The sequence below is a fragment of the Anabrus simplex genome, chromosome 3 (genome assembly GCF_040414725.1).
Source record: "Anabrus simplex isolate iqAnaSimp1 chromosome 3, ASM4041472v1, whole genome shotgun sequence".
NCBI classification, from domain to species: domain Eukaryota; kingdom Metazoa; phylum Arthropoda; class Insecta; order Orthoptera; family Tettigoniidae; genus Anabrus; species Anabrus simplex.
Genome location: NC_090267.1, coordinates 412,732,020 through 412,759,705, shown reverse-complemented (window position 1 = coordinate 412,759,705; position 27,686 = coordinate 412,732,020). Strand labels below are relative to the sequence as shown.

At 38.3% G+C, this 27,686-nt stretch overlaps 1 protein-coding gene across 1 annotated transcript in view; it reads right to left on the bottom strand.

The window, feature by feature from the left end:
* The window catches only part of LOC136866830 (ATP-binding cassette sub-family C member 4-like), a 291,743-nt gene that overhangs the window by 118,483 nt on the left and 145,574 nt on the right, over positions 1-27,686 (bottom strand). The window contains exons 15-16 of the mRNA XM_068226857.1: positions 16,722-16,893; positions 5,019-5,169 (exon numbers count right to left, since the gene is read on the bottom strand). Coding sequence (XP_068082958.1) covers positions 5,019-5,169; positions 16,722-16,893 — 323 coding nt within the window. The remainder of the gene's footprint in view (positions 1-5,018; positions 5,170-16,721; positions 16,894-27,686) is intronic.

Below are 27,686 nucleotides of genomic sequence, written 5' to 3'. Positions count from 1 at the left end.
TTAGGTAAGGTACAGTTATTTCATTTCTGATATTGTACAGGGGATAGTAGTAGCTTTATATTTGTTACATGTACTGCCCTAGGGATAAATGTACGTTGGAATATTTTAAGGTTAAATACTCCTAGGCTATTGGTGGCATTATGGGACAGACATGTCCCATATTACAACCACAATGTTTATGTGTGCAGGTTTCGTCCGCTCGCTGGTTAGAGATGCCAAGGACAAAGTTGGGGCCTTCACCGAAGGCAATCCGTAAAAAGTGGAAAGAAGACGACATGAAAGCCGTAAGAACAGAAAAATGCAGTGTACGACAAGCTGCTAATCATTACAATGTGCCAAGATCTACATTGCATCGTTTGGCATTAAAGACTGAACCTTCAACAGAAATTGTAACTTTTAGTAAACTAGGACGAAAGCCTATTTTGCCTCCCGAGTTAGAAAACGACCTAGTACTATATTTATTGCAGATGGAGAAAACATTTTACGGCTTGACAAGAAATGATGTAAGACGGATAGCTTTCCAATTATGCGTAAGAAATAGAATTGATCATCCATTTTCAAACGGAATGGCTGGCCGTGCATGGTTCGACCACTTCATGAACCGCTACAAAGGTGTGATCTCCGTAAGAAAACCTACCGGTACCTCCTTTGCTTGAGCTGTTGGCTTCACCAGAGAAATAGTTGACCGTTTCCATGACATTCTTGAAATTTTGTATGATAAATTTGGTTATCCGGCTGATAGAATTTTTAATGTGGACGAGACAGGACTAAGTGTTGTTCAGAGCAAAATACCTAAAACTATAGGCCTAAAGGGGAAACGCCAAATGGGGGCACTTACCTCTGCGGAGAGAGGCGCCCTTGTGACAGTAATAGCTTCAATGAGCGCAGGTGGCACTTTCATCCCACCAATGCTAATATTCCCACGTGTGAATTGGAGTGATCAGCTAATGAGAGGTGCTCCACCTGGAGCAATTGGGGCTTGTCACCCTTCTGGTTGGGTGCAAACTGAACTCTTCACTCAGTGGTTTGATCACTTTTTGAACAAAACCAAACCTTCTGCAGAATCACCTGTACTTTTAATTCTTGATGGACATTTCTCCCATACACGTAACCTGGAGGTCATAACAAGGACGAGAGAAAATCATGTGACAATTGTGAGTTTGCCACCTCATTCAAGTCACAAGTTGCAACCTCTGGATCGAACATTCATGGGCCCCCTGAAGAGTTATTACAGTGAATGTGTCCGAAGTAAACTGCGTGAAATCCAGCGTCCGTTGACACCATATGACATTGCTGAGTTGTTTGGCAAGGCCTATCTGAAAACTCAGACAGGTGACATTGCTGTCAATGGATTCAAAGTCACAGGGATTTATCCTCTGGACAGAAGTGTTTTCATAGAATCTGATTTCATTGATTGCAAGGGCATGGAAGAGGAAGTAGCAGTGACTTATTCAGATGAAGATCTTAATCATGATGACCAGCCAACTCCAGTTCAACCAAGAGTTGATCACAGTGGACAGAGCAATTATGTTAGTCCTCAGGATATTGCACCTTTTCCCATTCTGAAGAAAAAGACAAGTAACAGGGGACGAAAAGCATCAGTAGCCACAGTGATCACAGGTTCACCTTACAAGACTGCACTTGAAATTTCTCGAGAAAAGAAGAATCCCAAAGATGCCCATCAAAATGCAAGACCTAGCACGTCAGGAGACCAGATAACTTCGAACAACTCTTCTAGTGTTTCAAACAGGCAAAAATCAACTTCAAATGGAAACTCTGCTACATTGAAGAGGAAGATAAAAAGTAGACCTAAGCTACAACAACAGTCTCTGCGTGCAAAAAGAAGACTTCCATTCAGAGAAGAATCTTCTGACTCGGAAGACAATGACGTGTACATATCATCCGGGGAATCAGAATTATCCCTTCCTCCTGAAGACTCAACACCAGGAGAAGATAATGCAGAATGCATCTTATGTAGTGAGATGTTTAAAGACTCGAAAGCGGGAGAAATGTGGATTAGATGCACAGTATGTAAAAGATGGGCTCATGTGGACTGCTCGGCATGTGAACAAGCTGTTTTTATTTGTGATTTCTGCATATAGACATTTTATTTCTTTAAAGAAATCTTGCTTTTTTTATTTTCTTATGACACTTCTTGTTATGACAGTCGTGACTTTTTTAAATGAAAAAAAAAGTCCAGGAAAGTTTGAAAGACTGAAAAATGTGGTTTTATACTAATATGTATACATTTTGAATGTTATAGATTCCTTAACTAAAAAATTATAGTAATGCTACACTGAAATAGAATTTCACTCTCTGTGTCCCATATTTCAACCTCAAATTCTTAGTGCTCATCTTTGCAGCATGTTTACTTTTTTGGAAAAAATGACTATAAATATTTGTAATTTGGTATTTATTATCTTGGAGGTACGAAGTAAAATGATATTTAGATTGGGATTTACTGTCAGTTACCTTGTATAACATATATATTCAGAGATACTGACGTAGGAAAAAGTGTGTCCCATGCTACCGCCTTCTCCTCTATTATTATTATTATTATTATTATTATTATTATTATTATTATTATTATTATTATTATTATTATTATTATTATTATTGTTCTGGATGCTGCCGCAAGATGCAAGACCACTACTTGGCGATAAATTACATCTGCTGCCATTGTCATTGCTGACAATGTGACCAATACCATTGTCGCGTGTAGGCAAGTGTGCCGGAATTCTGGCGATACGAATTATATACTTACATGCATTATTGACCTTATTATAGAGGTGAACAATTGCATGGTCAATATCATTCCTATCGTTTATTTCAAATGTGTTAAAATTTTTATTTATGTGCCAGGAGAATCTACTGTAATCTAACTTTAAGTTCTTCAAAGGAAAAGATAGCTCTTGAAAACGAACCCAGGAAAGATGAAAAATTATCGATTTATGATCAGAATCAAGTACATTATGAACAGTAAAATCAATTGATCTCAACTCTTTTCCACCCCACCGCCGTAAAGTTGATTTCCCCACCCCCAAAGAAAGAAGGTGTGTTTCTTTATGCTTAAAGGAGATTCCAAATACCAAAGTTCACTTCTGTTACCTCCAGTTTTGAGATATAAGTTACCCCATAAAAAAAATTCACTTTTTTCACTTCCTTTCACACTCCCCCCCCCCCCCCCATTAAATTTTCCGGAAAGAATACTTGTTTCTTTATTAGTGAAGGATCTTCTAAATACCAATTATCATGACTGTAACATCTTCAGTTTTTGAGAAATGTGTCCTCATAAAAGGAATTCAACTCCTTTTAAGTCCCGCTCCCCAAGATGATTTTCCCCCAAAAATGCATTTTTCCTTGTTTTTAAAGGAGATCCAAATACCAATTTTCACGTCTTCAACGTCTTTCATTTTTGAGATACCAGTATTTTCATGCAAATAATTCAACTAATTTTTCAATTCTCCCCTCCCTCCCTTCCCTTTAAGTGGATTTCCGAAAACAAAAAATACGTATTTCTTTATTTTTAAAGGAGATTCCAAATACCAAATTTCACGTATGTAACATCTTCAGTTTTTGAGATATCAGTACCCTAATAAAAAGAATTCAACCCCATTTTCAGTCATACCCAAGTGGTATTTCCAAAAACAAAAATACATGTTTCTTTATTTTTAACAGAGATATAAAGAAACCTTTTTTCACTTCTGTAATATGTTAAGTTTTTGAGATATACTGTAGACATGCTCATTTTAAAATTTAACCCCCTTTTAAGTTTCCCTTTAGTGGAGTTTCCGAAAACAAATCACCTATGTTTCTTTACACCTACAGGAGATTCCAAACACCAATTTTTACGTCAGTAACATTTTATGTTTCTGAGGTATACTGTAGATATAGCCTTTCTAAAAATTCACCCCATTTGTCACTCCTGTTTAACCCCCATTAATTGGATTTTCCAAAAACCAAAAAGTATGAGTTTCTTTATTTTTAAAGGAGATTCCAAATACCAATTTTCAGGTCGGTAATATATTCAGTTTTGGAGATATAAGTATCCTCATTAAAGGCATTCAACCACTTTTTCACCCTTTTTCACCCCTACTAGTGGGATTTTCCAAAAACAAAAAAATACATGTCTCTTTATTTTTAAAGGAGATTCTAAATACCAACTTTTACATCTGTAAACTTTTAAAGTTTTGAGATATAGATACACTCATTTTAAAAATTAACCTGCCTTTTCACCCACTTAGCGATGGAATATCCAAATATCCTCGTTTAGCGAGCACCTACATTCTAATATAAATGTATCCTCAAAATTTAATTTCTTTATGTCCAGTAGTTTTGGCTCGGCGATGATGAATCAGTCAATTAGTCAGTCAGGACATATTCTTTTATATACATATAGATAGGCTATGTATTTGAGGTTATACAAACTTATCATACACTTAGCATTTAATAAAAGATGATTAAAATATATTAAACATAATAATTTGAGGTTTTACAAGCATTAGGTTATGAATAGGATGGCATATATATGACAATGTATGCGAGCCGTGGTCATCCTCTGTAATTCTTTTCTTTCACACAATCTTCCAGAATTGTGTGTCGAAGACTTTAGTGCCTTAACACATGCTCAGTCCAGTCATCTCATCTTTGGGCTAGTGCCTATGCAGTGACCCCCACTATATGCACTAGCCATGCGTCTTGGTAGGTGTGCCTGTTACCAATTGATGATTCCAAAGTGGCACAAAGAGGATAAATACTGCCATTTTTTTAAAATGAGTTAGCAGGAAAATTTATTTCTAATAATGGACCATTTATATTGGAATTATGAATTTACTCATTCAAGATAAATAATTCAGGTTCCTTATGGGTATCAAAATCTACGTGCAGCCTCTATGTGAGTGTAGCTTATTTTTGGACTAATATGGTAATATGACTTCCTATTTATATACATTTGTAAACTTTGTTGGTCTGTTTTCATTACATATATTCATATTAATCAAGTAATATGCTGTACTTACTAATACTCTCCAACCTCTTGCAGTTTCCTGCTACAATCTTGTAAGTTTTAGCCACCCAGAAAAACACACAACCAATGAATAGTGTTGGTAAAACCATATAGTAATTGCTCTTGATGATGATTACTATAGAGCCAATCATAAAGAAGAACATCTGTAAAAGAAAAAAGCCCACCAACTCAATTAATATCTCTTCCCAGTTGTATTGTGCAACAACCTGAGGTCATCTATCCATAATAAATTTCACATTTTGTCAGTTATGGGACATGTATTGGTCATGGGAGGATAGGTTCTCCTTGGTCACTGGGAACGTATTCCCCCCAACATTTGAGTATGGTGCAACTAGAGATTCTGAACTAAGCAAGGATTGACAAACTTAAGAATAACTATGACTCAGAGAAGGACTTGATATATAAATGGCTACTTCTGTTTGTCCCCCATAATTTGAACGATGTATGCAAGCCGTGGTCATCCTCTGCAATTCTTCCCTTTCATGCAATCTTCCAGAATTTTGTGCAGGAGACTTTAATGCTTAACACATGCTCTGTCTAGTCGTCTCACCTTAGGGCTAGAATATTTCAACAACATGGGCTCTCTCTTAACGTTTCCTCGCTTGTTACTTTATCCACGCATATCTCAAATGCAGCAGTCAATCTTATCATCCACACCAGGAGTTCAAGTTTCATTTTCTTGCTGTAGCATGCTCCACACTCACATATCTTCCCCAGACATTTGTAAGATTTATAAAGGTATTCTTGGATGTGAAAAGCTTCCTTTCCTTGTTGAAGGCTGTTGGTTTAGCAGATGCAAATGGCTATATCTCTTTTAGTAGAAATAGCAGTGACTTGAAGTAATGATATGGTTTGTTATTCATAGGACATTGTGAAAATTACATTGATTTATCCTCACATGGAAGTGTATTTTGATTTAAATAACTTAATCTCTAGTATTATTCCTTAATTATCCTCCTAACTTAGTTCTATGAACAAAGAATGAAGTCAGTAGGCAAGAGATGGTAGACATTTGAAATGTTGCATTGTCACCAACTTGGAGCAAGTGGACCATTTCAAATATTTGAGCAGTATATTCATTGAGGATGACAAAAACTGGATAAGGAAATAATTATAAAGGAAAACATCTTATCTTGGCAAAGATGGGAAAATAAATATTCACAGAATAGATTAGAATAATGCAAAAATAAAAGGAATTTTACAACATAACGAGCAGAGTGAAAAAATATTTCTCTGTAAGGTGATCCTGTGATTAGCAAGAACTCTGGAAGGGATAGGTAAGTTACTGAGGATAGAGGTGTGAGAGGTTATAGACAGAAGTGACCGATTAAGTGGCTAAAATGGGACAATTTAATGTTCAGGCTCACATATGTCCTGGTTCTAAGAAGAAAGTGGTATGCCATCTTGGAATGCCTCGAGCAGGATATACATAATAGATTTGTAAATAATAATAATAGTGCTACATGCTTGAGAGACCATCAATGCTGATGTAGCCCCGTTCGGTATATACCGGAAGGGATGAGTGAGTCAGGGTGGGAACTTTCTAGCTAGTCTGGAGGGGTATGGCCAGCCTCTACTTGTATCATGTTCTTCATCTGGTTTCCCTGTGGGCCTTCTCAAAGGCAAAATGAGAATGTTCCTTATCTAGCTGCATTGCAAACATTCCAGTTTTTTATCAGCAGGAATACAGAAAGGAGCATAGCCATGAAAAAAGGGATTTAGAGTTATAGTTAGAGAGCAGTAGTGCTAGTTGTCATTGGAGTTGTGCATGGTGAGTGTTTTACCAGAGTTAGTGTCAGTGTCAATATTGTCTTTACGTTGGAGTTGGACAGCAGTGGTTGAAGTTGGAGTAAGTGAGCAGTAACAATGCTCATCGTGATTGTTGTTGCTATGTGTATTGAAGGAGAATGACAGAGAGTGATGCTGAAGTGTGGCCAGTGTCATTTAGTGGTGCTGTGTTATATTCTTGTGAACAGTACATGCTGAGTAGTTCAGTGTGTAGAGCGGCCATGTGAAATGGGTATGGAGTGGCCACATGTATGATTGTGTGAGTGTTGGACTTCTCTGGAGTCAAACCAAGGAACAGTCGTTATGCAAAGTGATTGATAAACAGACTGTGTGTTCAAACCCGTATGCTGAAAGCTGTTGAGTGGAATGACTGAGTGTGTAAAGCAAAGCAAAATGTGAACTGTTAATCAAGCTTACCAAAGGGACAGTAGTTCCGGAGAAATACCAGAGCTGACAACCTGCTGTGAGAAGGTTCAAAGACTTTGTAAATAGCCATTAATTAGGGAACTGTTGTCATTCATTCTCAGATATAATAGAATGTGGGTGTGTGCTAATGCAGTAATCCTACATTAAATTACATCAATAAAACAAACAGTATTTCTTTCTTTCTTAATTTGCTTACCCTCCAGGGTCGGTTTTTCCCTCGGACTCAGCGAGGGATCCCACCTCTACTCAGTTGACCTCCCTAGACTGAGTGGATCCTGTTGCAGCCCTCGTACCACTTTTCAAATTTCGTGGCAGAGCCGGGAATCAAACCCGGGCCTCCGGGGGTGGCAGCTAATCACACTAACCACTACACCACAGAGGTGGACCTCAGTATTTCTTTTGTAACAATAATATTAATTTTAAATCCTGCTAACTTCTTGAGCTGTTTCCGGAGTAATAGTACCAGAAATCAAACCTGTGGTGTAAGAGCCCATTAAGGGCCTTGGCCTGCTAAGATTACTGCTGCCAGGCCAGAAGACCTGCAGATACTGGAGTGCCATGTGGTCAGTATGATGGTATTCCCAGTCTATTGCTTGATTTTTGCAGCTGAGTCCAGTGCCTCTCACCTCTTCAGCCTCACAAGACTCTCCAGCTATCAGTCCAGGATAAAATCATTCAACTGTCCAGGAATTGAACCTGGGATCTTTAGGTAAGAGGTAGAAACACTTTCCCTACACCATGGGATGGGTGGAAGTTCATCTCACAGTAGTTACTTTTTTGTGTCAACACATCTACTGATACAAGTATAGTATATTTGAGCACATTCAAATACCACCTAACTGAGCCAAATTGAAGTCACAAGAAAGAAGTTTCTTCTTCCACACTAATGACATTCAGTATCATATTGACTCTGTTCAATGACAGAAGAAAGTAGGAAGACTCAAAATATCTAATCAACATGATAGCTCCCTCTGTGGATCAGTGGTAAAGTGTCAGCCTCTGGATCCCAAGATAGCAGGTTAAAACCCAGCAGAGGTAGTCAGATTCTTGAAGGGCAGAAAAAAGTCCATTTGACACTCCATATTGTATGATGTCGGCGTGTAAAAGATTTCTGGTAACACATTTGGTGTTTATCCAACAAAATTCATTAAAATCTTATACATAGACACCAAAGAGATATTCGATTTACTCTGCGATCTAGTAGCCATAGATTAAAACAGTATCAAAATTGATGAGCGAGCAGCCAGATGGCATCAAATTTAAATGCCTACACACAATAGAATAATGATGATGATGATTATTAACATGAAGCATTAAAGAGGACATAAAAATAGAGAGAATGACTGCTACAGCACACAAGTAGTTGAACAATTTCAGTAATGAAGAGAGAATTATCAAATTCGGAAAGAACATCTTGGATGAAGTTGTGGATACTTGTCATTGTAGAGAGAAGGATAATGTTACATCAATGCATAAGGAAAGATTACATGGAAAATGTATAGTCTCAGCTATATTAGAAGAAGTTGATGTTAACCTATAAGATAACAGCAAAGTTCAATATCTTATGATTTCAACTTAAGAGGTATAAAATTGCATTAGATTGCATGGGAGTGGGTAAAAGTTTTCATTCCTTACCCAGACTGGATACTGTCCTGGCATTCACCTTAGTGCAGGAGAATGGAAAACCACGGAAAACCATTCTCAGGACAGCCAACTGTGGGGACAAGCTACTCCGCCTTCGAATGTAGAGCGGCAAGGCTAGTCAAAATTAGCTGCTGTAAAGCCTATGCCTACTCTATTCAGTGTATTATGTTGCAACTTCAACAGTGAATAAGGTATCCTGAATGCATGTGTGATAGAGGCGATTAGTGAACTATCAATGTCTGTAAGTGTATGAGTGGTCAATATTACCTGATTCAGTAATTTAAAAGTATCTTGGGAGTTTCTTCATTGTGGGAATGTTAGCCATGTTGAGTGGCTCAGACGATTGAGGCGCTGGCCTTCTGACCCCAGCTTGGCAGGTTCGATCCTGGCTCAGTATGGTGGTTTTTGAAGGTACTTAATTTTGTCATCCTCTTGTCGGCAGATTTACTGGCATGTAAAAGAACTTCTGTGGGACTAAATTCCAGCACTTTGGCATCTCCGAAACCATAAAACTAGTTAGTGGGATGTAAAGTCAATTGCATTATTATTGTGGAAATGTTATAATATTAAGGAATATTAAATTAAATAATTCTATGATTAAAAATAATTGCAAATAAGCCTGTTAGGACTATGCGAAGTACTTTAAGGCATGCATTTGCCTTCCTTTGTGTTCTTAGTTATATTTTATTCTTTTGCTGTAGGGTACCTTTCTATCTTCAGATCAGGTTGTTTCAGTCTTCTTCTGTAATCTTTCCTCGGGGTCAACTTGTCATTTCTGAGTTTTGGATCTCAGAATAACCCAGTCTTGGACATCAGCTGGTGAAATAACTGCCTATTTCAGATGGGTTTTGACTTTGCCAATCCATTTCATTGTGTCTTCTTCTTCTTCAAGTGCCATTACCGGTTGCCCAGACGTCGGCGATTACTCTGGAGAAAGTTTTTCTGTCTTCTGCCAGTCGGAAGAGTCTCTCAGTTGTCTCAATACCGGTCCACTGCTTGATGTTGTGTAACCATGTTATCTCTGGTCTGCCAACTCGCCGTTTGCCCTCTATTTTACCTTGGAGAATGAGTTTTATGAGGCCATATTTGTTTCCTCTTAGTATGTGGCCTAGATAAGCTGTTTTGCGAACTTTTATGGTTGTTATTAGTTCTTGCTTTGTCCTAGCTCTCCTTAGGACTTCATCGTTTGTTATCATATCTGTCCAGGGTATTCTAAGCATTCTTCTGTGCAACCACATTTCAAAGGCGGCAAGTCGTTTGATACTTGCGACTTTTAAGGTCCATGTTTCTGCTCCATATAACAGTACTGACCAGATGTAGCACTTCATTAATCTCTCTCTGAGCTCCAGATTTAGATGATTATTACAGAACAAAGAGCTCATCCTGCAAAATGCAGCTCTAGCGTTCTCAATTCTGCATCTGATTTCCTTATCTGGATCCATACTCTCTGTTATTATGCTGCCGAGGTACTTGAACTGGTGGACTTGTTCTATTTTATGGTTGTTTAATTACAAGGTGACATTTGCATTACTATTTTTGCTAAATACCATTAACTTTGTTTTTTCTACATTTATATTGAGACCATACTGTAAACCTCTGACATGGATTTTGTTCAGGAGTTCTTGAAGGCCTTCTATAGTGTTGCACAGAATCAGAGTGTCACCTGCATATCTAATATTATTGATCAAAACACCATTTACTTTCACCCCCAGTTCAACATCATGCAAAGCTTCTTTAAAAATGATGTCAGAATACATATTAAAAAGGAGCGGCGAGAGAATACAACCTTGGCGTACCCCTCTTCTGATTTTCACATCTGATGTTTTGGTTTGGTTGATTTTGACTGTTACTTGTTGGCCCCAGTAGAGATTCTGTATGATGCGTATGTCTTTCCCATCGAGATGTTTTCGTTGGAGAATATCTATCAATTTTTCATGTTTCACTCTATCAAAAGCTTTCTCATAGTCAATGAAACATGCAAATACATCTTTGTGTAGTTGGCGGCATTTTTGGAGCAGAACATTGATGCTGAATAAGGCTTCTCATGTGCCAAAGGCATTTCTGAAACCCATTTGGATTGTCATCCAAGTCAATTTCGCACTTTGTTCTAATGCGTGCATGTATTATACGTAAGAATGCTTTTAGCATATGACTCATCAGACTTATGAGACGGTAGTCACTGCATTTCTTTGGGCGAGACTTTTTAGGTATTGCGATGAATGTCGATTGCAACCAGTCCTCTGGGATTATTCCAGTATCATAAATTGTATTGAAAAGTTTACCAATTCGGTCAACATTCTCTTCAGTTATTAGTTTTAGAACCTCGGCTGGTATCTGGTCTGAACCTACAGCTTTACCATTAGGTGATATTGTGAGGGAATGTTATACTTCTTCTTTTGTTATTTTTGGACCTTTCGCATTGTGTAAATACACAATTTCACCCCTGTCATCACTGAACAATTCGTTTATGTATTCTGTCCAGGTCTGTATGACTTTTTGTTCATCTAGTATGGGTTTGCTGGTGTCATCAAAGAGAGTCATTGGTGCCTGTTTTCTGTACAGCCCAGCTATCTCTTTTACTTTCTTGTATAACTTGAAACTATCATGGTCTTTATTTAGTTCTTCTATTTCTTCACAGTTCATTATCTGTTTGACTTTATTCCTTTTTTTGTAAAAATCGACTATTTGTTTTGTTTGTCCGGAACCATTCTTTTAATATGTCCATAGAAACCTAACCTGCATTTTCTAATATCACTGAATATTTGTGTGTTGTTTGATTTCCTGTTTGCCACTGAGTCAGTATTATCTGTCTGAGTTCTGGGCCTAGAATTTTTTCTTATGATTCTGTGTTCCTTTCTTCTCTCAGTGTTTTCAATGTCTGCTTTCCTATTCAGATTTAGCATTTCTGATCCATAAAAACATTCTGGTTTAATGACTGTACTGTAATGTCAGTTTTGTGTGCTTGGAGATATATTTTTTTGTTGTAGATATTTTAGGTTAAGGGATACCAGTATGCAGTTTCTGTCTTTTTATTGGCTTTTGTTTCAAGTCCATTTTCCTGAATTGTTTCACAAAGATATTTAAACTGATATTCATTTAATTTTGCCATATTTTATCTCCATGAGTTTTGGTACTTGTTTGTTGCAGGTCAAGTATTCTGTCTTTCCTGTATTATTACACAGTATGTATCACTATTTGTAGGTATTAAAGTCATCATACAACACCCGGCAATTATAGTTGGGTAGCATTTAATACTGTAAAGTGTTAACTGGATGGACAATGGTGCAATAGATTTCAGTGTGTCTTTCATTTGGTAATGACAAGTGACTTGTCATTGCTCTCCACTTCATCGAAGCTGCATTAATTCTTCAGTTTATCTTTATACGTTGGCTACTAACAGCAATCATACATCCTAGATATCTGACCTGGATCGCTAACGATAGCTTCCTGCCATCAAATTGGATTGTTCAATAACCTGAAAGGGGAAGGAAAACAGTTGGGAGAGGAATCCTTGTCAACCTCACCAAAACTGTGAAGCTGCCACGCTGAATATTAAAGTGAATGTATGTTCAACATAGTTACAAAGCCAAACAAACTTATATTTCAACCAACATATCATATGAGTGACTATAAGAGGTAAGACTTCAGGTGGTATTGCACCATATCCTGTCATAAAATGCTGACTAACACAGTTGGGGTAGAGCGCGTGGTACCTGTTCGAAACAGGGTAAAATAAAATATCTAATACCATACTACTCAGTATATTGATAGGAAATATGGAGGCATATAGTTGAATGAGAAATACATGTTAGGAGGTAGAATGGATTTATTAACAAAAACATAACACTGATCCATACTAAAATTGAACTGCAATAAATTACAATGTTAAACTAAACCTTGGGCTGGGTGAGTTGGCCGTGTGGTAAGGGTATGCAGCTGTGACCTCGCATCCGGGAGATAGTGGGTTCGAATCCCACTGTCAGCAGCCCTGAAGATGGTTTTCCGTGCTTTCCCATTTACACATCAGGCAAATGCTGGGGCTGTACCTTAATTAAAGCTACTTTTTTTTTGCTACTTGTTTTTTACGTCGCACCGACACAGATAGGTCTTACGGCGACGATGGGACAGGAAAGGGCTAGGAGTGGGAAGGAAGCGGCCGTGGCCTTAATTAAGGTACAGCCCCAGCATTTGCCTGGTGTGAAAATGGGAAACCACGGAAAACCATTTTCAGGGCTGCCGACAGTGGGGTTCGAACCTACTACCTTAATTAAAGCCATGGCCACTTCCTTCCCATTCCTAGGCCTTTCCTGCCCCATCGTCGCCATAAGACCTATCTGTGTCGGTGCGACATAAAGCAAAAAAAAAGAACTTGACCTTAATATTGGCCATAAAATATGCGAACATGCACATGAAATATCTAAACGTGACAATAAAATCTACGAAAACACACGAAAAATGGGTAGCAACCCAAGAAATAAATAACAATATTATTTACATGGAGATGTGCCTGAGGTTATAAGTTTATGTATGTGTATAACCATGCTAGTTAAATGCCGATGCCCGCTGGCCCACAAGCCGCAATACATGATCGTCTTTAACATGTTCCCGAAAATATGAATCCACTAGTGACATTTATAACTATATATATATGTATATATATATACATATATATATACATATATATATACTCTGACACATATGGAATCAGAATAAAACACACTTTGGTTACAGGGTTAGCCCCTAAACATCCCACCGAAATAGCACAGATTCTAATTATGAGTCACGGCTCATATGCAAAAGAACAGACAGAACTGTGAACCTTGACAATCAAATTAGCTTGCGAGCTAATATCCCACATTAAACAACAAGACAAATAACATCACACAAGGATAAATGCACATGGGAATCAACAATCCTGTAAATGAAAACACACACAAATACATATCAAGTAAATAATGTTATTGGGTAACAATCCGATATCCACTGGTTGCATGGGTTTGTATCTCAGAGCGACACAACTGTCCACTTCTCTCGCTTCATGTGGTTGGTAATCAGCTGCAAATGAATGAACATGGAGCGGCTACATAGAATTGGCAGATGGTTGGAAAAGGCCATCAGTAGGGTACACCTTTCACTTTTGCAATGCTAACGGTGCGCTCAAACAGCTGAGTGCTCTCCACTCATAGGGAGCTATCTTCACATCAGCGACAGCCGGAATTCCATTAAAAGATATTAGAATCATTCCATATTGACGGTTTTCACACATAAAGGGAGACAATTTCTCCCACAGAAAATCAGTACAAGCGGGCCACCTGGCATCTCTAGCCATCTCGGGCCCTCATTTGCAATCCATTTATATATCCTTCCTATCAATTCATGGCTCCATGGCCTCTCAAATATAAAATCAGCCTTAAATTACAGCGTACAATAATGCTGGCCCTTTGCACAACATATCATTGGTTCAATTCCCTGCCGTTTTCAAACCACCCTCCAATCCATTTAGAAGATCCTATACTCATCAATAACAGGCAAGGTAATCCTCTGCATCTTCTCTCTCCACTGAATTAAGGCATGCAACGTGCATAGATAACAACCTAACTACTTTGAATATAAATCAAATGAATTTACCACAATGCAGCTGGTGCAATGCCGGTTTGATATAAAGAAGATTTCACCCAAATATCCCTGTCACTCATGACACAAAGAGAAATAAGTATATACAACACAAGCAAATAAAACATCAAAGAAAAATCTAGCATTACCCATGCTTCCCATCTAGCTAAACATGTATGCAAATAAGGACTAGAACATGCTCACCAGCCCTGACCAACATTTAACATTAAATGAAAAATTCAACAAAGCAACTGCCAATCTGGCTGACATTTAAATCATTAAAATGCAAATATATTTAACAAGAACATGCATAAATGGACATTTGGCACTTAACATAGTGGCTACATAGCATCAGCCAATGGATCACATGTCCGTTGCATCTCCTTCCTTTAGCACATCATGATGATAGGTGGCACACATAGAATGGTCCTGGGTTAAGTCCTTGCATCACCATCATCTGCTTCTGCTCGTGCCTGTTGATATCTGCAAGATGCTGGGCATTGGAATATTCTGTTCACCACTTAGTGACGTTAGTCCTTCACAGCGATTCAAATATACGGGACGCACATGAATTGTTCATGATTCACAACTGCGTACCGACTGGATATAATAATAAGCATCAGTAATACTTATTATATCACTCGGGAGCTTCGAATGTCCTATAATTCAGTTTAGTTTATGTCTGAATGATATCGGTACAAACCCGCACTTGGTGTTTAAATGGTTTACATATTTGACAATAAAAGAAGTAGCTATGCTTCACAAAGTATGTAAATGTTTATCACAAAGCAAATTCACAAAGAAAGGAACTTCTCGCAGAGACCGACACACGATACGTGTACCTCTCTCAAATACTTCTGGCGACTGAGGGCGCTTCCCCCTCCAGCGTAGTTAGTTGTTGGTTTTGGGGTTTTCCCGTCTGCGAGAGACTGTAGCCTATCAGTGGCTTTGCTCAGCCCAACAGCTTTATATTCGAATTAATTAATACATTAAAGCACTCAAGTGCTCAATATTTTGCTCTAACAGTGAATGATAAATATATTCCTGATTACTGGTTAAGTCAAATCTGTGGAGTAGCAGCTTATTAACCAATTTCTCTGATCAAATTCAAATATCTGAGCACACAGTGAAGTTAAGTTTGCCAATATGATTTTACTTGTTTCGGGGTTCCCATCATCCGAATACACCATACCTCTGTCTCGTGATTGGCTGTTTTTGAATGGTGGAGTGAGGTCTCCTTGCTTGAATCTACAGGCAATGGCTTGGTTTTAAATGGAACAAGTTCACTGCGAGTGGAAAAATACTGGCATCACCGTGCCCTTCTCGCTGTGTTAATGGCCTACTGGCTTCGCCCTCAGCGCCATGCATTTGAAATAAATTACTTATTCCCACAGTATGTAAAATAAATAATTGAGGCATCTATGGAATGGCTCAGTATGAAGGAGCAAGGTGATCCAGAAAGGGATTGGAGAGACTAGGTGGGATACCAGTGGCTTTGGTGGTATGAAAGTAAGTCTTTGTTGAAAATGGATATTGCCAAATAAACTGGCAAAGAGTTAATACCAGCACTTTTCATAAAATCTGGTGTAAGTAGATTTTATTTCATTCTCTCCAAAGAAAACCATGTATGAAAAAGTTCAGAGTTTTTTGTGAATGTGAAACCTATATTTGCAACATTAGGGTGCATTGGGGATTTTAACTGCATATGGTTAATTCCTCTAGTTCTGGTACTGGGTGTATGTGGTTTGTCTCAATACATATCTTCATCTACACACAACACATCCAACTACTAACCACTACAGAAACACCTGATAGTGATTACAGCCCTCCACACACAGTTGACATCAAAAAAACAACTGGCCGTATAACTGGGCGAAATTCACACAAAGTTCCAACCCCAAGAAATCATAGTAAGAAGAAGAAGACAATGAGCAAAACAACTATTGCCCGACTGAGTGGCTCAGACGGTTGAGGCGCTGGCCTTCTGACCCCAACTTTGCAGGTTCGATCCTGACTCAGTCCAGTGGTATTTGATGCTGCTCAAATATGTCAGCCTCGTGCTGGTAGTTTTACTGGCACGTAAAAGAACTGCTGAGGAACTAAATTCCGGCACATTGACAACTCTAAAATCCGTATAAGTAGTTAGTGGGACGTGAAGCAAGTAACATTATTATTATTAAAACAACTATTGTGATTTCTTCCTCTTATTAGTTTGTAGTCATACCTGAAATTCATATAACATTGTAGATGGTAAATGTTCATCCATAACGTAAGTATCCTTTGAAAAGCGATTGAGAATTCTTCCTGCAGGGTTGGTATCAAAGAATCTCATGGTAGCACTAAGAATACTTCTGAACATGTTGTCATAGAGTTTCTTGGATGCTTTCAAAGACAGCCTGTAGAACAGGACAGAGCGAAGCAATGCAAAGACCATGGTTATTAAAAGAAGTGCCCAGTACACTCCAAAGTAATATGATTCTTCCTCAACACTGGTACGGTTTCCCCTTGAAGAATTTAGGCGTTCCATTTCAGTATCTGACCTAGAAAACATAAGCTATAATAATACATTTCAAATTATGAGAAATAAAATCTCCTACCAATGACTTAATGCTATGATCTGTTATCATATAGTTTCAGTTATTTGAAGAAAATACCATGTTTAATCACATATAACTCACCACTGCATATAATGCACCCTCATTTTTGTTATGGAATTAAGAGAGAAAAATTATCCCAGCATACACTGAGTGGCCAAAAGTCACAGAAAGGGGTGTCCCATTAGAAAATGTGCCATGTATAACCCCTGAGTATTGCAGCTACCTGGGACGTAGCTGAGCAGTCTGTCACAGACACCAGTGTCATAAAGATGGCAACAGGTCATGAGTTAACTGACTTTGAACGTGGGATGATCATCGATGCACAGCACATGGGTCATAACATTACAGAGATTACACCCGAATTTGGGTTTCTGAGATCAACAGTGTCGAGGATGGATCTTCAATATTGCAGAGAGAATGTTACCACCCACGTAAACTGCTGCATGGGAAGACTACAGTTGTTCAACATTTGGACATCATGTCACCTCCACAGAACCATACTGGGCACTCGACACATTGCTGTGAGTCAGATCACTGCCCATTTGAATGTTGGGAGTCAGGAATCCATTTCTGCCAGGACTGTAAGGACACAACTGCACCACATAGGCTTCACTAGCCGATGACCAACTCGTGTCCCTCTGCTGACATCTAGACACAGAGCTGAATGGCGTGCATGGGCCCGAGAACATTGGCAATGGACCATGCAACAGTGGCGGGGTGTGGTATGGTCTGATGAATCCTGGTTCCAGTTGTATTGAGCTGATGGGTGTGTAAGAGTGTGGCGAATCCTCCATGATGCTATGGATCCTGCATGTCAACACAGTTGTGTCCAGTCAGGAGGTGGCCCAGTTCTGGTCTGGATGGCATTCTCATGGTCTCAATTAGGCCCCATTGTCCAGCTGCAGGGAACGCTGACTGATGCACGTTATGTGCACGTTCTTTGAGACCATCTGCATCCCTTTCTGGCCCTAGAGTACCCTGATGGAGATGCCATGCTTTAACAGGTCAATGCACCATGTCAATGCTCTGTAGTGGCACGCAGGTGGTTGAAGGAGCACTCTAGTGAAGTTACGACCATGGATTAGCCTTTCAGATCCACTGATCTTAATCCATTCAAGCATTTACGGAATGCTGTCGATGCTGGTGTATGCTCCATGAATCCCGCACCAACTACACAAGACCAATTGTGGGTAGCAGTGCAAGATGCGTGGTTCCACATCTCTCCAGATTGATTCCAACACCTTGTAGAGTTGATGCCTTGCCGTATTGCTGCCATATTGAGGACTTGTGGAGGAGCAACTCATTACTAACATCACATTCAGTGTCTTCCCATGACTTTTGGGCACTCAGTGTAAATCTTGCATAGGTTGGTCTTCAGATCTCAAAATTAATGCAACTTGAATATACCCTGCAGCATGCATGCTTGTAAACAGTTCAAAGTATAAGAGTTTTCCCTTATTTGGATGAAGGCTGGTAGGTATTTATAGTATTACAAACGTAAGGTATGTTGAGAGCAGTTTATGTTTTTCCTAATAATTTGCATTTCAGTGTGAAAGCTTATTGGTGAGTTATGGAAGAGAACTCAAGGTTTACAGCAAATTTTAAACTTGGTTGATTGAATTCATGGACAAACACAGTAATAATGTTGCAGACTGAGGATTTAATGTGATGAATTTAATGCATTGTACCAGAAACATTGGTCCAGCTTTAGTGTTGAAGTATTTCAAACTTTAAAATACATGCCGCGCACCAACCGAGCAGCTGTCTACAGCAAGCATCTGGCGAGTGACGTAGGAGCCAGCTCCAACTCGCCAAGGCTAAGTTACGTCATTGTAGAAGTATCCATACATTCTACCTTGAATAACTCATATACAAATTATGATACAAATATGAGAATAACATCACCATACACACCATTTTAATATCTACAATACCACCAAATTTCATTAAAATCTACCTCAGATTAAGAAAGTTATTGAGAGGAATGAAACAGCTGCAGTCTCCGCAACTTCGGTATAAAAGAGACGCGAAAATTTGACACAACACAGTCTTGTCCCACAGTCAAACTAGGACGGTTGGCTGATGGAAGTTGGTGCTATGATGTAATATTGCAGAATCAAAGTCTACGGTTTCAACTCTACTAAATTACGGTAAGAATAAATATGAAATATTTTAATAGTCACTACGAACTCAGTTGTAAAATTGAGAAGTGCGATACTTTAAAAAATCTCAAGGTGATTGAACTATTTCTGCTGATAGCAAACTTAAAATCTTAAACAGTGCATTAGGATTGTATTTTCTCAAGTGGAACTGGAATGTGATTTCACGGTATCTTTAAAGGAACCTAGAGCTATCAGTGGATGGAAGTAATTTTCACAATCAAATTATGATAAACTCCTACCTGAATTATTATTCATGTTTGATCATAAACATGACTGTGAGCGAACAAGACTAATTTCACTCCTGTCTAATAGTGCTGCCTTCTTGTCATATGTCTGCACAACAGTGCATGTGAACAGAACTAAATTCAGATGCATTTAACTTCTTCTACCAAAGTGAAGTTATTGCCATTCATAGTGTCATATCAGTGCTGAATAAACTTTGTAAATACATTGAAAGCAATCATAAAACAGTAGAACTCTACAAATAGTTGCATCATCTTCTTTGACCATTAAAAAGCGTAAGTGATATATTTGTTTCGTGTGAACAATATTACAGTCTGTTGCCAAGTGTAACTTACATTAAGAAGAATGCAGGTTCGATTCTATTGACATTTGGCCACATGGAAGTTAATTTCTTTATTTTCTCAAGTCAGCGACCAGTTTATTTACCTTAAAGAAGCATTTGTTTTCAATTCTATTAACATTCGACATGGCATCTTTGAATTTTTGATCATGGGAATGATTAAAGTTAGTTCAAATATTACACCTCAGACTAATCTAATCTATCCAATATGTCCAGGGGCTTAAATGTGTGTGTTCGTGCTATCCTTCTGAGTGAATAAGCTCGGCGACCCAAACTTCTAGACCTTCAAGATCTTCAAGAAATCCTAGAACTTCAAGAACTCAAGAACATCTAGAACTGCCCTCGTTGGAGTGTACTTGCTCCAATGGTGCCGGGAGCTTCTCCATGGTGAGGACAGGAGGCGTAGCAGAACAACACGGGACATCGCAAGGCGGAGAAACGTCATGCTCAATCCATCTTCCACTGTACTGAGGTAATAATTAACTTGACTATATACAATAAACAAACAGTTTTAAAAATTCAGAACTTCATTCAAAGCAAATCCTCTCACTCTCTGTACCCAGTCCAATTTGATGTGCCATACACGCCCTGCGTACCACCTCATGCTCATCAAACTATAAAATACGGGCATTTCCTGGTACAGAGAGGAGTGTGTTAATAAAATGGCACCCAACATGGGGCTCGATTGGAGTGCAATGAATAAAGTGGCTTAATTTACTTGGAGCAATCATATAATAACATTCAAAACTAGAGTGAACTTCCAAGTTAAAAAACTGCGTTTTCAGAAGTTAACAAATAATAATGTGAGGCACAATACTAGGCTAGGAATTCAGGCAATATTGAACTTTGATTTTTCTAGTGTAAATAATTAACAGGTTAAAGAGTGTTTAAATATTTGAGTGAATATTTCTAATAGAACTTTAAACCATCGGACATTAATGGTAAAATTAAGATCCTTTACAAGTGACTGATAGTATTTTCTGCTGTTAGCCATTTCTGTCATTCAAATATTATACCAGCAAAAATGGAAAACATATTAGCTGCTACAGAAGCCTTAAAGATTAGTTTAAATGAATGGACCACCGAATCCAACACTAATTTAGGATGGCAAATAAGTGAATCTAATGCTAGCCTGAATCAGATCAGTGCTAATCTAGAAAGTTGCATTGCTCAACTTAGGCCCAGTTGCATAAAGACATCTGACCGGAGATCAATTTTGAACCTAGTTCTGAAAATGAACTGAGATTACGACTTCATCACGTTGTACAAAACTGAACTCTGTTTACACATGTGCAGTTCAAATATAATCGGAATTCAGAAGAGTGGATGTTACAACACCACAAAACAAATTAAATGCCTGTTAGATAATACTTAATTGGTGGGATTAACCTGGCCGCGAAGCGGTGTGGACAGGACGGCTGCGATCGCCGTGACATCTTGCGGTTAACATTTGTATCTTCAGCTGTGCAATGGCAGCAAGGGATGTGTATTTGAACAGCTGTTTTCTAGCCGTGCATTGATACAACTCACCATGATAAAATGTGTAATCACATATTTCCTTACTTTAAACAACGAAATTAGTCTAAATCATGTGTGGTTATCAAATTTTACAAACATCATGTCCAGAACACTTGATTGCACAGAATATATTGTTTATACCTTCCTTTTAATTAGTGCACATATTTTGTGTGAGGGGGTTGGAGATTAGGATAAATGGTATACAAATATCGTTACTTTCTTTGTATGAACCAATAGAGTATTTAATAACATTCATTGAAATCGGCATACTCTACAGAAAAAACTTCACTGTAGGCTATGTGTACTGTACCGGTACTTCATAACATTCATTAAAATAAGAACACTGTTCAGGAAGATGTCCATGTAAGCTAGATGTACAGTATTTTATAATAAAATTCATTGAAATAAATAATAAATAAATGGTGTTTGGTCTCCAGAGAAGTCTGGTGCAGGCGTCAGTGAGAATAGAGCCCTACCTAACATGAATTCTAATGCTCAACCCAGGCTCCCAAATTAAGAGCCCATGGCTCCCCTTTTAGTGGCCTCTTATGACAGGCAGAAGATACCGTTGGTGTTAATTCTACCGCCCCCACCCAGAAGGATTATTTTCCTGCACAGTATGACTATTTCAATGAATGATATTAAACACTGTACATCTACCTTAAATTGACGTGCTTCCGTGCAGTGTGCTGATTTCAATGAATGTCTGGCTCCATGGTTAAAATTGTTAGCGTTGTGACCTTTGGTCCAAGGGGTCCCGGGTTCGATTCCTGGCCGGTTTGGGGATTTTAACCTTCATTGGTTAATTTCGATGGTTGGGGGTCTGGTTGTGTGTGCCGTCTTGAGCATTAGAATTCATGATAGGTAGGGCTCTGTTCTCACAGACACGCAGGTTGCCTATCAGGCGTCAAATTGAAAGACGTGCACCACGCCTTCCTGGAGGCCAAACGCCATTTAATTATTTATTTATTTATTTACTAGGATGATACCTATGCTTCGCTACAATATTATACTGAAATTTATAATTGAATGCTTAACATTTTATATATAATCCGCCAAAATTTGTGATCTAATGGCAAAGTTCCTCCCATTCTTCAATCTTTCTTTCCAGCAATCGATTTTGTACTTCCCGGGCTAGCTCCAGGTATTCTGCCCGGTCAGTTGGATCCCTAAATCTTTGCCACCTTTTTCTATAAGCAATTTAATATGGACAAATCCTTAAGGAGATCCAGCATGGTGTCGTCTTGGGTGCCATGGTGGTACTGAAGCCACAGCCGGACTGCATTCGTAGTCATTACCCGGTCAGGACCCATTCATAGTGTGGTCCGCACATTTTGATGATGGTCCAGAAAATTATAATTATGAAAAATGAAATGTCATATGGCTTTTAGTGCCGGGATACCGCAGGACGGGTTTGGAGCGCTAGATGCAGTTCTTTCTAGTTGACTCCCGTAGGCGACCTGCGTGTCATGATGAGGATGAAATAATGATGAAGACAACACATACACCCAGCCCCCGTGCCATTGGAATTAATCAATTAAGGTTAAAATCCCCAACCCGGCTGGGAATCGAACCCGGGACCTCCTCAACCGAAGGCCAGTACGCTGACCGTTCAACCAACGAGTCGGACATTATAATTATTATTAGGGTGGGTGATATAGTTGAATTTAGGTTGTTGTCGTTGTTGTTGTTGTTGTTGTTGTTGTTGTTGTTGTTGTTGTTGTTGTTCTGGACACTGCAGCAAGATGCAAAACCACTACTTGGTGGTAAATTACATCTGCTGCCATTGTCATTGCTGACAATGTGACCAACAACATTGTCGCGCATAGGCAAGTGCGCGGGATTTCTGGCGACACAATTTATATACTTCTGTGCATTATTGACCTTATTATAGAGGTGAACAATTGCATGGTCAATATCATTCCTATCGTTTATTTCAAATTTGTTTAAATTTTTATATATGTGCCAGGAGAATCTACTGTAATCTAACATTAAGTTCTTCAAAGAAAAAAGATAGCTCTTGAAAACGAACTCAGGAAATATTAAAAATTATCGGTTTATGATCAGAATCAAGTACATTATGAACAGTAAAATCAATTGGTCTCAACTCCTTTTCCACCCCACCACAGTTAAGTTGATTTCCCCCCCACCCCCACCCCCAAAGAAGGTGTGTTTCTTTATGCTTAAAGGAGATTCCAAATACCAATGTTCATGTCCGTTACCTTCAGTTTTGAGATATAAGTTACCCCATAAGAAGAATTCACTTTTTTCACTTCCCTTCACACTCCCCCACCCCCCACCCCCCAATTAAGTGAATTTTCCAGAAAGAATACTTGTTTCTTTATTAGTGAAGGATCTTCTAAATACCAATTATCATGACTGTAACATCTTCAGTTTTTGAGATATGTGTCCTCATAAAAGGAATTCAACTCCTTTTCACTCCTGTCCCCCAAGATGACTTTCCCCCCAAAATGCGTTATTCTTTGTTTTTAAAGGAGATCCAAATACCACTTTTCATGTCTGTAACAACTTTAGTTTTATTAGATGTAAGTGTCCTCATACAATTAATTCAATTAATTTTTCAAATCCTTCACCCCCCTCCCCTTCATTGGATTTTCCAAAATCAAAGGAATACATGTTTCTTCATACAAATATTTTTCAATTCTACCCCCCCCCCCCCCCCCCCAATTAAGTGGATTTCCGAAAACAAAAAAAATACGTATTTCTTTACTTTTAAAGGAGATTCCAAATACTAAATTTCAGGTCTGTAACATCTTCAGTTTTTTAGATATCAGTATCCTAATAAAAAGAATTCAACCTCATTTTTAGTCATTTTTACCCCCCAACCAAGTGTTTTTTTCCAAAAACAAAAAATATATGTTCCTTTATTTTAATAGAGATTAAAAATACAATTTTTTAACTTCTGCAACATGTTAAGTTTTTGAGATATATTGTAGACATGCTCATTTTCAAATTTCACCTCCTTTTTAGTTCCCCTTAAGTGGAGTTTCCGAAAACAAATCACCTACGTTTCTTTACTTTTACAGGAGATTCCAAATACCAATTTTTACACCTGTAACATTTTATGTTTCTGAGATATACTGTAGTTATAGTCTTTCAAAAAATTCGCCCCGTTTGTCACTCCTGTTTAACACCCGCTAATTGGATTTTCCGAAAACAAAAAATTTGTTTTTCTTTATTTTAAAAGGAGATTCCAATACCAATTTTCAGGTCTGTAATATCTTCAGTTTCTGAGATATAAGTATCCTCATTAAAGGCATTCAACCCCTTTTTCACCCTTTTCCACCCCTCCTAGTGGGATTTTCTGAAAACAAAAAATTATGTTTTTCTTTATTTTTAAAGGAGATTCTAAATACCAATTTTTATGTCTGTAAACCTTTACAGTTTTGAGATATAGATACACTCACTTTAAAAGTTCACCCCCCTTTTCACCCCCTTAGCATTGGAATATCCAAAAATCCTACCTTACTGAGCACCTACATTGTAATATAAACGTGTCCTCAAAATTTAATTTAATTATGTCAAGTAGTTTTGTCTCGGCGATGATGAATCAGTTGGTCAGTCAGTCAGTCAGGACATGTTCTTTTATATATAGAGATTTCTTCTTTCTTCCTCTTGCATTCTGGCCTTCTAAGGACCACGTTACAATTTCAATTCTTCCTCCTTAGTTGTTCTACCTTTTCTTCCAGTATTCTTTCATTGTTTCACTGTGCTTCTTTTTCCTGTCTTCAGTCCACTTTGTGCCTGTTTTCTTTTCCTTCCTCCCTTGGAATCCTTCCATTTGTAAGACTTTCTTCCTAAAAATCTTTCTTTCCAATAATTCTTCTTCTCGTATGTTGTTCCTTTCCAGGTCTTCCTTGACTTCTTGAATCCAGGTGGTAGATGATTTAAATGAATTGTGTTTTTAAATACTGTATATCAGTGGCGGCTCGTGATGATAAAAATGGGTGGGGCACGTTCAACATATTAGGAACACTAGGAATCAATTAAATTAATCTTACCTTTTTATTTCTTGTAAATAAAACTGCGATTGTAGGTTCTATTTTTATCTCTGAACACTTGATTTATGCTAAGCTCTGGTCTTAGTCGGCTTCACACACTTTTCAGACTTATAGTGAACATCGACACCGATGGACACGATTAATCTAACAGACGTACAAGGTAAGCACAGGTTTGCTACAAACACTACTTTTGCGCGCGTTAATAATACATATGCCGACAAGAAAGTGTAGCTGGGTGCTATCTAGTAAGCTGTAGGAGAAGTAAGTTCAAAATACGAACTAGCGCTGAAGTGTCACGTCGTAGAAATACTGTGACCGGGTCAATGGAATTTGCCATAACCCCCTTCACCCCTCACAGCTCGCAGAATGAGGGGATGATGTTCAGGTATAAGAACAAGTCGGTCCCATCCAGGATTAGACCTTTACTATGTTGCCTAGTTTAGTCCAGGGCTGCTAGAACAAGAACAACCATGGTGAATAATAGCCTCGTGAACTCACTGAAGGTGGTCGTGACAGTAATCGTGCATAATGTTGTTCTGATTTTTACAATAGTTTTAATCGGTGGAGGGGCACGTGACCATGTGACCTAAAGGCAGAACCGCGCCTGCTGTACATCTAGCTTACATGGACATGTTTCTGTACAGTGTTCTTATTTTAATTAACGTTATTAAAGACCGGTACTGTACATATAGCCTACATTGACGTTTTTCTGTACAGTGTGCCAATTTCAGTTAATGTTATTAAAGACTCTATTGGTACATACAGAGAAAGTAACATTAGTTGTATCCCATTTATTCTTATCTCCGCCCCTTCACACAAAATATATGCACTAATTAAACGGAAGGTATAAACAATATATTTTGTACAATCAAGTGTTCTGAACATGATTTTTATATAATTTTATTACCGTACATAATTTAGACTAATTTTGTTGTATAAGGTAAGGAAATATGTAATTACACGTCTTCATCACAGTGAGTTTTATAAGTACACGGCTAGAAAACAGCTGTTCAAGACACACCTCTTTCAGCCATTACACAGCAGAGGACAAAATGTTCACCACAAGGTGTCACGGTGGTCGCAGCCGTCCTGTCCACACAGCTTTATGACCTGGCCATAATTGTCAATAAATGAAATACAAAATTGCTTTGCCTCTTAGATAATACACATTGAATTGAGCTGGCCTTGACTGTGACAAATGAACGTCATTTGCAGCTTGTACTGGAATTTATTCACATGCTTTTCTTGCAGCGAACACAGGTGAAGGAAAAACGGATATCCAACTTCCCTCCTTGTTTTTTTCCTAATCCCCACGGTATTAGGTTTGCTCAATATTGCTCTTATGACAACAGGGTTGTCATATTGAATGGCTCTGCTCAACACCATCACAGGAAAACGGCAACACATAAATTTGTTAAATTCACTATTTAAGTTCAAGACAAAAAGCAGAAGAAACTAAGCTACAAATTATATTTATGGACTAAAGGGGACGAGGAATTATGGGTGTCTCAGAGGGGGTGTATTCACTCCTTGTAGGTCCATAAGAGAAATACTGTTTACAGGGCCTATATTTGGTTTACAAAGAATCAAAGGTAAACTATGACATATAAAAAAACCTCAGCATTGAAGTGTAAGACAAATTGGGGGAGAAAATAGCACAGTATTTTTAATGGGCTCCGGGGGAGAGGGATGCTTTTAATTTCATTTAATAAATTTCTCCTGGCAATAAAGGCTAGAAAACAGATGCAACAAATAAATACTGCAGATGACACTACAAAAGCTCACAGTATTAATGTAAAAGAAAGAAATCACACACGTAGGCTTATCGCATAATTTTCATTCAACACAAGACAAGTACACACTGTCTTAAAGCCTAAAAACACACATGCAACTAATACATACTGTAGATGACTTCACTACAGAAGTGAGCTGCCGGCAGTTCACAGAGTGAGGGACTACACGATGCTTGTACCAGAGCAACACAGAAGAAGGAAAATGAAGGAAGGCAATGAAGCGATGGCTGTTTCTACCAATTGCTTCCTCCCTTCAAATATATTTATGAAAAAGAAAATGTTATATAGGCCTAGTTATTTTAATAACTCGCGGGCAAAAATGCCTCATCCTTTTTATCTATCTTTTATATTACATTTCAAAGTACAGTACAATATTCCTTAATTACGAGGAATTATGGGTGTCTCAGAAGGGGTGTGTTCACTCCTTGTAGGTCCATAAGAGAAATACTGTTTTCTTAACGTGGAATGAGCTATAGTGGGTCTTTCGTTTTCACGACCTTCGTCGCCTTTCTTT